The sequence below is a fragment of the Cervus elaphus genome, chromosome 27, assembly GCF_910594005.1.
Source record: "Cervus elaphus chromosome 27, mCerEla1.1, whole genome shotgun sequence".
NCBI lineage: Eukaryota > Metazoa > Chordata > Mammalia > Artiodactyla > Cervidae > Cervus > Cervus elaphus.
In genome coordinates, this window is record NC_057841.1 from 59,782,648 (window position 1) to 59,797,449 (window position 14,802).

At 51.5% G+C, this 14,802-nt stretch overlaps 1 protein-coding gene across 3 annotated transcripts in view; it reads right to left on the reverse strand.

Moving 5' to 3' along the window:
- Positions 1–6,227: 6,227 nt before the first annotated feature.
- The window catches only part of ALPK2 (alpha kinase 2), a 137,692-nt gene continuing 129,117 nt past the window's right edge, over positions 6,228–14,802 (reverse strand). For all 3 annotated transcript variants that reach the window (XM_043889257.1, XM_043889259.1, XM_043889258.1), the window contains one exon: positions 6,228–7,005. In XM_043889257.1, coding sequence (XP_043745192.1) covers positions 6,789–7,005 — 217 coding nt within the window. In that variant the 3' untranslated portion in view covers positions 6,228–6,788. The remainder of the gene's footprint in view (positions 7,006–14,802) is intronic.

Here is a 14,802-nt window from a genome sequence, read left to right on the forward strand (position 1 = left end):
GCAAGACAAGCTGCACCTTCCCTCACCACCACCCAGTGTCAGGAGACTGGCTTTACTGCCCGAGGGTGAGGGGACCCAGGTTTGCTTCAGTAACAACTTATCTGGTGAGGGAGTCTGGTTCAGAGAGGTTAAGTCATTCTTCAAAGCTCACACAAAGCTGGTAAGTGTTAGAAGCCAAACTGGAACCCCCAGTCTCTGGAGGGCCAGGGCATGCTGCCTTCCTGCTTTGGAAGGTGTTCAGACCTAACAGTCTCAAGCCAAGGTGTCAAGGGAAGTTAGATTTGTCTTATCACATTGACATATGTGTAAATGCCTTGCGGGGATTTCCCTGGTGGTCCAGTGACTAACAACCCACCTTGCACTGCAGCGATGTAGGTTTGACCCCACACGCCTCAGAGCAGTGAAGCCCACACCACAACTACTGGGCCCAACGCAGCCAAACAATTTTTTAAAAATGCCTTACTCCTCCATCAGAGGAGAACACCAGACGGTGGGTCAGAGGTGTTCATTCTGTGAACAAATCTTTGTATCACAGGGTCTTCTCTGTGCCAGGAAGCTGGCATAGGTATTGAGATGCAGCAGTGAATAAACCAGAAAAGAAAAACCCTCCCCTCAGGGAACTTACATTCTGATGCAAGGGGAGATAGACAATTGTAAAACAAGTAAAAGGTATATTAGGTCATGTGGTGGTAAAAGCTAGAGATATAAAGCTCAGAGGGGAGCAAGGGGAAGCAGGAAGGGGGCTTGCAAGTTAGACTCTTTGGTCAGGAAGGACTCCCCGAGAAGGTGACTTTCAGCAAAAACTTGAAAGAGGTCACAGATTTCTGGAGAGCAACGTTTCAGATGGAGAAACAGGAAGAGCAAAGGCCCTGGGGCAGGAGTGTTGAGAGAATAACAAGACCATTGTTCCTGGACCTGAATGAACAAGTATGGGATGTGGTAAGAGGCACCTGGGAGACAGGGTGGGGTCTTGTCAGCCTTTGTAGTGGATTTGGCCTTTACTCTGCTGGAGCTGGGATGCTGTGAGAGTGTTGGGTGTTTCTAAGTTGAGCAGCATCTTACTCCCATTTTTGATTTTAACAGGATCACTCTGGCTGCCCTGCTGGAGTAGGCTGAAGTGGGGAAAAGGCCAGAATTCAGGAGACAAAGTAGGAAGCTTCTGCAGAAAGTCAGATGGGCGGTGATGGTGCCTTGGCCCCAGGAGGGAGGGACAGAGGTGATTGTGGGTATGCATAACGGGAAGGCGGCAGGACTGGGTGCTGTCCTGGATGTGGTTTGTGGTGGCGAGAGATGGGACAAGGATAACTGCCAGGTTTGGGGCTTGACCAGCTGGAGGGATGGAGCTGCCATTTTCTGAGATGAGGAAGACTGTGGAGAAACAGATCTGGGGAAAGTCAGGAGCTTAGTGTTGCCTAGACTAGGTTTGAGGCTCCACCTGGGAATTCAGATGGAGATGCCGATGAGGCTGTGACGTAGGTGGGTCTGGAGTTCAGAGATAGATTGATTTGGGAGTCGGCGTATAAACATGCTTGGGTATGACAAGCCTCACGCTCACAGCCCGGCCGCTGCACAACGAAGGGGCGACATTCCCGTTTCTCCTGGGTGAAGGATGAGGACACGCTCTGGGTTGAACTCTCTCTGCAAAGACTCACATGGCTTAGTCCTAACCCCCAGGGACCTCGGCATGCGACTTGATTGGGAGACAGGGTCCATGCAGAGGTAGTCACGTCAAAATGAGGATTTTATTAGGAAGCACCCCAAGCCAGTGGCACAGGTGTCCTTATAATAAGAAGGGGAAACGCGGACCCAGACGCGCACCTGGGGAGGAGGGCACCCTCCTACGGCCACAGGTCGAGGACCCCCAGAACTGAGGAGGGGGCCCTGAGGAGAGCCTCCTCCAGGACCGTGACAGGGCGCAGGGCCCGCCGACACCTCGGGCCGGGGTCTGCGGCCTCCAGGACCGTGAGTCCGTCGACTTCTGTTGTTTCAGCCTCCCCGTTTGTGCTGCTTTGTTATAGCGGCCCCGGGAAATGACTACAGAGGAAGTATCCTGGACAAGTTACCTCTGGGAAGCAGCCAAACCTTACCATCCATGTAGAGGTGGGTGGAGAAAGAGAAAGCATGGGCTGGGGAGGGAGACAGAGGGTAACGTCCCATCAGAGCTGCTTCCGGTGCTAAACCGGAAGTCTGAGCCCCTGAAATCGATGCTGACCAACTTGCTCTTTGCAATCATATCTGATTAAGAATGTGTGGTTTTCAAGACATAGAAGCAACCCAAATGTCCATCGATGGAGGAATGGGTAAAGAAGATGCGGTACATATATACAAGGGAATATTAGCCAGCCATTAAGAAGAATGAAATAACGTTATTTCCAGCAACGTGGATGGACCTAGACATTATCCTACTAAGTCAAAGAAAGACATATTGTATGACATCGTTTATATGTGGAATCTAAAAGAAATGATGCAAATGAACTTACTTAGAAACGGACTCACAGACTTGGAGAATGAACTTATACAGTGTGTGGGGAGGGATAAGGGAAAAGGAGAGTTGGGGAGTCGGCATGGACATGGATACACTGCTACGTGTAAAATGGATAACCGACAAGGATCTGTATAGCACACGGAGTGGTGGGCAGGATGGGAGGGGACTCTGGGGGAGAATGGGTACATGTATATGCATGGCTGAGTCCCTTGGCTGTTCACCTGAAACCATCACACCATTGTTAATTGGCTATACCTCAATACAAAATAGTTTTTTTTTTATATGTGGTTTTTGAAAAAATGTCTGAAATGATATCTACCTGGGTCCATGTGGGCCTCTCATTAAAAAATGGATTTTTAAAAATTCTTGATCTATATTTGCTGTTCAGTTGGTCTGTCATGTCCGACTCTGCGACCGCATGGACTGCAGGTACAATTTGTACTGTAAGTATTTGTTCATTGCATCTGTCAAGTTGAAGTCTGCTCACGTGACCACACAGATGAACCTGGTATCTTATCTTGCCTTTCAGCTTTTACAGAGGGGTTGAGAGCAAGCTGGTTTCAGAGGATTTAGGAGCTGCCACCGCAGGGAGCTGGAAGGCAGAGAGGTTTTTGTGTCTCTGGCTTTTCAGAGCTCTAAGCTCAAGCGGCATCTGCAGATCTAACTGGAGGAGAAGTGCCCATCTGCTCCCTTCTGCACATGCTGGGCCGGTGGAGCAGAGCGTAGACAAAGGAAGCCAGCCAGGACAGGGCCAAGCCAGCGTCTCCCGTCTGCAAACACTTGAACACGTGCCCGCCACACACACACAGAACAGGATGCATATTTAGAAGCAAGAGCACTTTATAATTAGAAAATAATTGTTACTTCTTTGGGTATTCTTCTTATTAAGAATCTATTAAAAACCCTTTGCTGTTAAGAGGCTCATCAGAAGTACAGTCGGGGAGGCGCTGCTACAAGATGCTGTGAGATATTCACACGGGCTGGGCAGCCCCGAGTCCCAAACCAGACACGCCCGGACAGGATACCAGTGGCAGCAAGTCCTCATCTCTCCGCCATCTCATGAAACCAGCTGTTGAGAGCACAAGTGCGTTTGAATGAGGTGCTCATTTATCATTGTCTGTCTACCTATCATGGGGCTCCACTGCAGAGCCCTTTAGGAGAAGGAGATGCTTCCACTCTGCAGGCACCAGGCACAAAATCCCCAGCTGGACCCACCAGTCCATCCCAGCTGGGTCCTGGGTTGAGTGTTTGTTGTGTTTATAGACCTAACAGCTCACACTTTTGGAGACAGGTGGGAAAAAACATAGAACTGGATGTGATGCAAAACAAGCTAGAATAATGGCAACAGGCGTGGGCATTTCTGAGACCTTGGAACAACCAAGAGCCCATGGCACACACACCCTGTTATTTGACTGTGCAAGGAAAGCTGCCTTTCATCTCAGAACAGAAGGTTAGGGTCTGGGTGGCTGGACAGATGGCCACACAGCCCCACAAAGGCCATCCCCAGGAGCACTGGCTCAGACAAACCCCACTGCAGGCACCCCTTCTGTCCCTGGTCCTCCAAATGTTTATAGACAGACGAAATCAGATTCCAGCAAACAATAAAGGCACTTTGAAAAATAATCTGAGCATCCATAAAAGGAGACAGGGACAGCGCCATCCAAGCTTCCCTGTGGGCTGCCTGCAAAATGCCAAATCTGGGAGGAAATCCTTTCCCTTCAACTGACTCCAAGCCCAAATTCAAAGCCAGCTGGAGGGCAGGAGGGTTACTGGATGACCTCGACTTTTCAGTTCGCACCTTTCCAGAGTTTTCTTGAACCCTTGTGTTGATGTTTTTAAAAAATATTTATTTTTTGGCTGTTTCAGGTGTCATTTGCATCACGTGGGATCTCTCCTTGTGGTGCACTGACTCTCTAGTTTTGGGGCAGGGCTCAGCTGCTCTGAGGCATGTGGGATCTTAGTTCCCCAGCCAGGGATCAAATCCACATCCCTGGCCCGGCAGGGCAGATTCTTAACCGCTAGACCATCAGGGAAGTCCCAGTACTGATATTTTTATAGTTACAAATTACCAAAGAGAGGGCCCTCAGGTCACACTCACACTGATGTACACGCACTAACTTCAATCAAAATGTGCCCTGTACCCTGTTACCATGCAACGTTCTAGAACTCCAATGCCAAATACATCTGCAGGCGGCCTCGTAAAAAATGAGCGTTTTGTAATCTGTAGCTGGGGGAATCACGTCAGAAGAAGAGCTGGAGATGGCAGATTTTCTGAAAAGATGAACTGTGACTAGCTGCACTGTTTGCTCCTTCAAATCCCTTTTCAAAACAAAAATCACATCTACATTCTTTTTTTTTTTAGCTAAACCCCATGTGCAGGAGGAGCACTGTTTTCAAGAGGAAGCAGCCAGGAGTCTCTACGGAAGCCTGCTGCACCAGAAGAGGCCGACATGGCAGACCCCCTTTCTCTGTGATCACTGCTGCGTTTCTGCCCTGCCCCAGGCCGCCGCCTCCCAGAATCCAAGGAGCTGGGGGCCTCCTCCAGCCGACCAGCCTGGGGAACTGGAGGTCTCGTTGCTCCCCTCACCATTTCAGGATCCTCCTCCCCATGATCTAGACCACCATGCCCCCAAGTGTGGTCCCCGCCGGCATGCAGATTCCCAGGGAACGTGATGGGAATGCAGCGTCCCAGGCCCCCAGCATCAGAGCCTGCGTTTCCATGAGACCCCAGCATGTTCGTGTCCATTTTCAATTTGAGGAGCCTCCTCCTCAAAGGAGGCGGCCTAACCATCCTACTAGATACAGTCAGGGAGTGGCTGGATCATCTTACACAACAGCCAGTTATCTGAAAAGGCTGGCATCCTGTAGGGGCTCCTCCTATGTGACCTTCCGTAAAAAGCAAAAGTACGGATATAGTAAAACCACCAGCGGCTCCCAGGAGCAGGGAAGGAGGCAGGAATGGGCGGAGCGCAGAGGATGTTCGGGGCGTTGAGATGGCCCTGGGTGTGCCGCACACATGTCATTATGTGGGTGCCAAAACCCAGACAGTGTGAGCACCAGGCGTGGATGGAAGTGTAAACTATGCACTTGAATGAGTTTGCACGAATCAATATCGGTTCCTCAATCTTAACAAATAGATCACACTCATGTAAGAAGCTAATGATAGGGGGAAACATGGAATGGGGAAGAAGCCATACCAGACGTCTCCACACTTCCCATTCATTTTCCTACACTTAAAACGGCTCTAAAAATAGTCTGTGAATTAGACGGTAACAACCTGCTGCTGTGGGGCCTGAGGCCTCCTCATTCTGGGGTAAGCGACCTGTCTTCAGAGCATCTCCGCTTGAAGAGAGATGGGGTCAGCGGGGGCCATTCTGCTCCAAGTTGGGCAGGACCCAGACTGGCAGGAAGGAGCCCGCTTGCCACCCCAAGAGTGAGTGGGAGGTGCTAGAACCCTGTGAGCGTGTGTACCCCAGCCAGGATTTATACACATCTTCTAGAAAAATCCCACATAGGGCAGGCAGTCCTGGGCTTAGGGAGCTTGGGTTTAGAGAGCAAGGTAGAAAGTGTGTTAAACTGGAAGCAGTGCTTATAAGAACAGGGGAAAGACACAGATGAAAATAGTCTGTGCTCCAGGAGACAGATTAGGAAATTACTAAGCCACTAATCCTGAGGGAAGGTGAAATATGGCACGAATTCTGAAGAACAAGTGTCTGGGCGAATACACGCATCTTACACCTTGTATCTAAAGATGAGTTTAATTAAACAGAACGTTTTAATGGGATGTGTGAGCGCTGATGGGAAATGGCCTGACGTTTCGAAAGCCCCCTCCAGCTACAACAGCATCATCTACGTTAGTGCGACAGCTCGACCCAGTGACGGAATTCCCCTTTTCTGTCAGTGTAGTGGTTGGATGCGTCTGGAATCCTCAAGGTTAGAAGGGGGTTGGCAACAGATGGGGCTGTGGACAGACCCTGCAGGGGAGCAAGTCCGCCACACAGCAATCACGTGCAGATACACAGACAGACACATAACGTGAGGTCATGCAAAGGCTACAGAGATGGACTTCATTGAGACTGACAGCGGATCCAGTCTCCCGTAAGTCTGGTCACCAAGCCGGCCCTGAAACCATCTCAGGGAAGACAGCAGGTGATGGCTTTGGAAGCAGCTCGGAGAACAGGAGGTAGGGAAAAAGGACGGTCACGTCACTCTGCAGGCTGTGTGTTCCCTCTGGGGTGTTTTTAGATTTCTACCCATGAGGCGGTGTGCTGCCAAGCCAGCGACCATCAGTTAACAGGAGCCGTTAGCTTCTCTTTGCTGCCAGGCTCCCAGAGGCCGCCTTCTTCGCGGCTGGGGCACTGGGCTGAATCTTGCTCTGCCCGATGCCTGGCTTCTTCTGCTTCTGGCTGTTGTCCTGAAGCGACTTCAACCCCAGCATTTTACAGTACTTGTTACACTGGTGGAGGGCTTTAAACTGATCAATGAAGGTCATGGAACAGTTGCCTTTAAATCCTCTGTACCTGTGAGATTGGGTGGAAGGAAACAATTCTTTTAAAAAAAAAAATCAGGACCCTTCACCAGTATTAAAAGAAACATTTCAACAGGGAAACTCATGGTGTGCAGAAAATATATTTTGTTTGTGTGTGTGTGTACTAAGTCACTTCAGTCCTGTCCAACTCCTTGTGATCCCATGGACTGCAGCCCTCCAGGCTCCTCTGTCCGTGGGATTCTGCAGGCAAGCAGACTGGAGTGGCCTGCTGTGCCCTCCCTCCTGGGGATCTTCCCAGTCCAGGGATCGAACCTGCGGCTCTTAAGTCTCCTGCACTGGCAGACGGGTTCTTTACCACTAGCACCACCTGGGAAGCCCATATTTATTCCCACTGTAGGCCAGAATGGCCAACAGTTGACACAACTACTGATAAAAAAACAACAAAACCTGTGCCGTGAAGTAAGGACCACGAGCCATTGGTGTGGGCAGTAAAGACCAAAGACTGTGATGAGACGGGTGTCCCAGGGGCTGACCGTTCTGCTGCGTCAGCATCTTTAAAGTTTTCCTTGGAGGATAATTGCTCTTCAGTGGTGTGCTGGTTTCTGCCGTTCGACACAACTCAGCCGTGAGCATACGTGCATTCCCCCCTCCCGCCCCCGTCGTCCCCTTCTCGTCATCACAGGGCGCTGAGCCGAGTCCACGCCACTGAACCGCCTTCCCACTAGCTCTTCTGCAGGCGGCAGTGTCTACATGTCAGAGCTGCGCTCAGTCCGCCCCGCCCTCTCCTCCCCCTGCTGTGCCCACGGCTCCACTCCCCACATCCCGGGCTCTCTACTCCTGCTCTGCACACGGGGTCCTCAGTGCCATTTCCCCAGATTCCACACAGAGCCCTTTTCTTTTTAGTCGGAGTGACCAGTGCTGGACCATCTCCATAAAAATCTGAAGATCTCTTGGTGATCTGAATCACCCCTCCATCCCACCCAGAGGTTCTGAATGAAGACATCTTGGAACTTTGGGGCTGGAAGAAATTGAATTTAGACCCTGGAGAAGGAAATGGATGGCAACCCACTCCAGTATTCTTGCCTGCAGAATCCCATGGACAGAGAAGCCTGGCAGGCTACAGTCCATGGGGTCACAAGAGTTGGACACGACTCGGCGACTAAACCACCAACCACTTGTCACTGAAGGAGTGCAGGCTGAGAGCCTGGGGGGCCAGCCTAAGACAACAAAGCAAGTGGGTACGGCCCTCGGAGTCTCCCCACCACAGACGGGCTCTCTCCTGTGACGCTGCACCTTCTCCCCGGGAGGAGAAGAACCTGGGCCTTTGTGTCTGGCGGCTCCCAGAGGGACCATGCCAGCCTCCAGCCTGGAGTGGTCTCGGGGCTCTTCCTCTTGGCTGGGACATTTCATGTTCAAATTGTCAAAGACTATGCTCTTACAACTTGGTCGTGGGAGGTGAGTGTCCTCCTGGATGGACAATTCCCCAGGCCCCCACAGCCCCCCAAAATCCAGCAAGAAAGAGGGCTGAAGGGCTGCTGAGAGGAGGATGAAAGGAGAAAATCCATACAAACCACCCAGGGCAGTGCATGACACACAGAGGATGCTATTCCATTGATGTCGGCCAGGCTGTGTTATAATTGTCAGTGTTCTAACTGGTGCAGCTGGTGGGGGATGTGTGTGGAGGCGATACTGGAGCCGAGATGGAAGGATTTGAGATCTGCTGAGGGAGGCAGGGGCGTGGGTGGCAGAGGAGACCATCGACAATTCACAGGGCCCATAAACTGAGAACACGGGTTCCCTGGGCAGTAATTAAGACTTTCAAGATGACAACAGTGGAACGTGTGTTAAACGAAGCTCAGCACCCCTCTGAGTGTGGGGACTTGTGTGACTGCACAGGCTGCCTGCCTAGGGAACTGGTCCTGCTGGGTGTGAGCGAGTTCTGGCCGAGTTTGATTAATCGGGCCAAACACAGATCAGCAGAAGGAAGTCTGCAAGGGCTGGCTTCATGCTGAGTCTGTAGCTAATATGATTCAAGAAGCTGGGCCTCCTTCATTTGCGGGCAGAAACCATGAAGGACAACAAACCCGAAATGAATGGGCTGGGACTGGCGTGTTCTTCCCCAGGAAATCCAAGCTGGGTTTTAAACTGTTCAGGGCGTGATAGGTTTCTTTTTATTTCTGAAGCCGAAGCATCAGTGAGTCGTTCCATCCAGCCTGCCCCTTCTTCCTCCCTGTGGGGGGAACGGCTCTTCCCTGCCTCCCTGAGGGCCCATAGTCTATTTTCTTGTGAAAAATGACTCAGTTTTTAAAAGCCAAGCTCCTCCATTGAAAGAAAAGTCAGCCCAAGACAGGTGCTGACTCTAGCAGGGTAGGGAAAAAAAAAAAAATGCCACTGCCAACCATGTCATCCGGCCTGAGTTTCCATGGTGCCTGAACATCCATCCCCTGGAGGGATGCAAGGCCCCCTGGACCTGTGACTGTCAGATAGGATGCTTGTCTCATGCTGATAAACTGAGCTTCCCAGACAAACTGGGGTTATCTAAAGCCAAGGGCAGCTTCCCTCATTAAGCACGTTGGGAACAAGTCACAGTCATCTGTCTAAGGCGGTCTTGAGGCTTGCTTGAAAACACTGACAATACCTACTCTCTGCAGAGAAGAATCACTAGTTCATACTGTGACCTCCCAGAAAATTCGCTAGTCGCTTAAGCCCAACCTGGCAGCCGAGTTTGTGATGCTGTGAAACAAGCAAGCCCTTATAGCGATCTAACGGTTCCCACCTCTGAACGGGAAATGGCTGAGTCCGAACAAAGGAGCGCGACTTCTGGTCACCCTGGCTCGGTCGGCCTTCTTGAGCAGCCCCTGGGAGCCCAGCTATCTTCCCAGGAATCTCTAACCTTCTTTAGAGTCCTCAGGGACAGTCAGAGTAGGCAGCAGAGACTGGGGCTGATTTTACCCGCAGAAGGCCATGTGCAGGCAGGGCTTGAGTGAAGGCAGCTTTGCTCAATCAAGGAGCCCCTTACTCAGCCCCCAGCTCCCTTCAAGCCCCAGCTTGAGTGCACTTCTGTGGAGCCTCCCTGGCCCTCTGACACCCTGAGAAGACATCTCTCCAAACTTTCCTTCTATCTCTGTGAGAAGTACGACCAGGTCTCAGAATTCAGGTACCCCTTTCTGTCTACAGACTGATCTCTCCCAGGATGCTATTTATGCTCAGAATACCTGTCCAGGGGAGGCTTTCCAATAAAGTTCCAGGGAACGGATGAATGGATGCTGGCCCCAACCTTAGAGCTAACTCATCTCAGCCCAGGGTGTCTCCAGATCCCATTGCTAAACTTCCCATTCTCTCTCCATCTAACTTTGGACCCTCACCTGGGCCTCCTGGGTAATATAGGATGTCCCACCCCAGCCATCTCAGTTTATCTATTTTTGCGGCCTAGCATCTGCAGGATTAAAAGCCTGTCTCCTTTCACAATTTGGTCTCTATCTCAGCCAGGGATGCTGGGCTTCTATTTGACCTCCTATTCTCTCAGATATAGTTGCTTAGGAGAAAAATAAGCAAAATTAAAAAAAAAAAAAAAAGACTTAGTGGCTTAGGGGAAAAATAGGGCCATATTCTTTGTGTTTTTAGACTGGTGAACCCAGGGTTTTTCAAAGGACACGAGGTCAATCACAGCAAGCAGCTGTACACCCAAGAAGTAGGAAGTACAAGCTCTCCTGCTTGGGGTCCACCTTGCACGTCACGTGTGCCAAACGCCACCCTCAGGACTGGGGGACCACACCTCTCTCATCACGCCGCCTCCCTCATCAGGTCCCCGCTGCAGACCCTTGCCACTGTTGTTCTTGTTGGATGGATGTAGTGGGGTAAATAGTATCCCCCTAAGGTCATGTCCTTCCTAGAGCTTCAGAATAGAGCTTTATTCAGAAATAGTGGCATGGCAGATGCCATCAAGATCAGGTCATTCCGGGGAAGAGCGGGACCTTGATCCAATATTCCTGGTGTCTATTGAGAAGATACAGACACTGGGAGAGCAGCAAGGCAGGCAGAGATGGGGGCCACACACCTACAAGTCAAGGAATGCCGAGGATGGCAATGACTCTGGATGAAGGAGAGGAGGGGACATTCTCCCTCAGGGCTCCAGGAGAAACCAACGCTGCCCATGCCCCGATTCTGAACTTTCAGCCTTCACAGCCGGGAAAGGACACATTTCTATTGTTTTAAGCTCCCTGGTTTGTGGTTGACTCATTATGGAAGCCCAAGGAATCTAACACAAAGGAAAAAAAATAACCTTGCATTTGAGAACTCTCTCACACATTTCTACTTTTAGACACCTTAGCCCTATTGAACTTTATTAACTGAATCTTTTTTATCCTTATCCTCAAATCAGTATAATTTTCTAGTCCGTCACTTTAGCTCATCCATCTTCTCTCATGATCTCCAGGCATGGAGCAATTAATTTATTCTGCTGAACATCATCTGATAGTCTTTTCTTAAATATCTTGCTCCTTGGATGGAAGTGGGGCATAAAGATCACTCAAGGGCCTTGTTCACGTGCTGGTTTGGATTCAGTAGGTCTGGGGTGGGGTCCGAAATCCCACATTTCTATTAATAACTAGCTCTGAACCCCACTTGATGCCATTGGTTCGGGGTCCCCTCTGGAGGAGCAAGGAGATGATAAACTAAAGTGCGAATGATCTCATATCATCCTTAACTTCAGAAACATCTTCAAATTGGAACACAGATCTCTTTCCTTCCTGACATTTCCTCATAAAAATCACACTGTCATGATCCACTTCCAGAGGAGCTAGGAAGCTATTTATTTCTATATCCTGCCTTTACTCCACACAGACTTAATCCACGTTTCACCATTTAGTAATATGTTGGCTGTGGGTCTGTCATGAATGGCTTTTACCATGTTGAGCAACGTTCCCTGCATACCCACTTTGGCAAGAGTTTCTTTTTAATCATGAAGGATACTGAATTTTATCAAACGCTTTTTCTGCATCTATGATCATGTGTCTTTCTTTTGTCTGACACTGACTCATTTGCATATGCTGAGCCATGCTTGTGACCCTGGGATGACCCCAACTTGATCATGGTGCCTGATCCTCCTGCTGGGTTGTGGGATTTGCTTGGCTAGCATTTCGTTGAGGGTTACACAGATTAGTTCAACACTTCCTATGTGTGGGAATCATGCTAGGCTGACTTCCTGCTTAAAAACAATTCCTCTCTCCTTTCATGTTGATTATGGATGGTGCGGCCGTCCAGACTCATGCCAAGTTGACAGCAGAGCCGGCTTCTCCTTCGACTTAGCAGGACTTCTCTGTGCAACTTTCTGCCTCCAGACACCTGGAGACGGGAGAGGGTGGAGCCAAGCTGCGGAAACCGCCACCCCTGGCTGCAGGGAAGAAATCAAGGTTCTTGTCGGGTTTAATAAAGGACTCGTCTAAAGACAACGTGGCGAGACAAGAAAAACCTACAGAGAATTCCCACAGGTTGGTAACCCCTGTAGAGGCCAGCCAGAGCTATTTATAACAGAGGCTTTAGTTTGAGAGCCTTTCTGAAGAAGGGTTTAATTTATAAGGAATGGCTAGGAGGACATGATGGAGAAGGGAATGGCACCCCACTCCAGTGTTCTTGCCTGGAGAATCCTGTGGACGGAGGAGCCTGGTGGGCTGCCATCTATGGGGTCGCACAGAGTCGGACATGACTGAAGCGACTTAGCATGTATGCACGCATTGGAGAAGGAAAAGGCAATCCACTCCAGTGTTCTTGCCTGGAGAATCCTGTGGACGGAGGAGCCTGGTGGGCTGCCGTCTATGGGGTCGCACAGAGTCGGACACGACTGAAGCGACTTGGCAGCAGCAGCAAGAGGACATGACACGCAGGATGAGGATGTGGGGGAAGAACTGAAATAAGCCCCCAGTTGGAGGCAGGGAAGGGTCTGTGTGTGAAATGGAACCAGAGCTGGGTGTACAAACAGGAGAACAGACTGTCGCCCGTGTGTAAAAGGAGGGACACTAGGGGGTGCCCGCGGGAACCATCTAGAGATGCCTGCGGTCATCAACACCCTCCATGTCTTCACGCGTGTTCCTTTGCGTCTTCACCAGACAGCATCTGCATGGCAGACACTGCAGGGGGGTTAAACAGGATCAAATAAAGGTTTGTGACTCTTTCCAGAAAGCTGGCTATTTTGCATAGGAAAGAGAAATATGAACAAATAAAAAATATTATGCTGTGATAAAGGGCTGGGTAAGGCAGGGATAACGATTTTCCCCCCACTGCCTGGTGGGTTCTAAGGCTGTCTCATGGAGGAATAAGAGTTCTGGCTTTATTTGGCAAGGGGATGGGTAAGAGTTTGGAGAATGTTCTGAGCAAAAGCAGGTATCCTGGGGAGATTCGAGGCCAGAGGCCACTTGTGGGAGGTCATAAGCCACCCTATGTTGTTCATCCTGTGAGTAGTCAGTGCTTCCCAAAGTATGCTGCAAGAGTTTCACAAGATGCTTAAAAAAAAAAAAAATCTGGTGTAAATATTATGAAAAATGCCGTATAATCTCTCTCCTTGCCTCCTTGGGCTCTCGAACTACACACCGGCTCTTTAAAGACCCTGTGAAGTCTCACTAAGGAAACTACCTACATTTATCCAAGTCGGGGTTTCCCCAAACTCTTTGCCAACGGCAATCTTGTTTTCACATGACCGCTGTGACAAATGCTGCCGCACAAGCCCTGGGTTCTTTGAGGGTGCGGATGGGAGGTTCAGACGGTAAAGAATCCGCCTGCGATGCACCAGACCTGGGTCCGATCCCTGGGTTGGGAAGATCCCCTGGAGGAGGAAATGGCAACCCGCTCCGGTATTCTTGCCTGGAGAATCCCATGGACAGAGGAGCCTGGTGGGCTGCAGTCCACGGGGTCGCAGAGTCGGACACGACTGTGACGACAGCACACACACGTGTAACCAAGCCGGACCCGTCTCCCAGGCGTTGCACTTCCCTCCGGACCTCAGCCCCGCCCGCGCACACACCTCGTCCCGCCCCCTCCCCCCCTCTCAGAGCCCCCGGGGTCGTTCCTGCTTCTCGCGGCCCCGGCCCGGGGCCTCCCCCGGCCTCCCGGGTGTCCCTGAGCTCACCGCCACACAGGCGGGCTGCTTCCCTCCGGGGCCGCCCACTCGCAGCCCTTCTGGCGCCGCCGCAGCCTCCCTCAGGCCGCCGCTAAAGCAAGGCCACACCGCCTCCGTGGAGAGCAGGCCCGCGCTGTCTTTCCTGACACCCGACCCGGCCGGGGGGAAAGCGGAGCGCGCAGAGGGGAAAGCGGGCGGCAGCCGCCCACTGTCCGGTTCTCTGCTGCTGGCGGGGGCGGCGAGTAGCCGCGCTCACGAGGTGCCCGTGCCGACGGGCTTCATTCAAAGGGACCCCAGGCCAGGGGGGCGTCTGTGATGGGAGCGCTGGGGATGAGCCAGCAGAGCCTGGGGCGGGGGGGCAGCCATCTACTCTGGGTCCATTCGTGAGGCCATGAGTCCGGTCCCCACCAAGCCGGGGCTCCAGGAGAGCCAAGGAGGGGACCATACCGGGGATGAGACGCTCACGGGGCGTCACACCGACGCCAGGAGATCCTGGTTCCCTAAGGGAACTGCCCTGGCCATGCGTCCGCCGTGACACAGGGGCCTTGTCCCCCCACGGCCGCCCCTCTGCAAGAACGAGCCGTTCGTGATTCTGCCCAGCCCTGGCTCCTGGGTCGGGGACTCTGACACATGCTGCGATCCTGCAGGCCTGACACTGGCTGACGGCCTGGTGGCCACAGACAGGGGGTCGTCTGTGCCTATTCATAGCGACCCTAG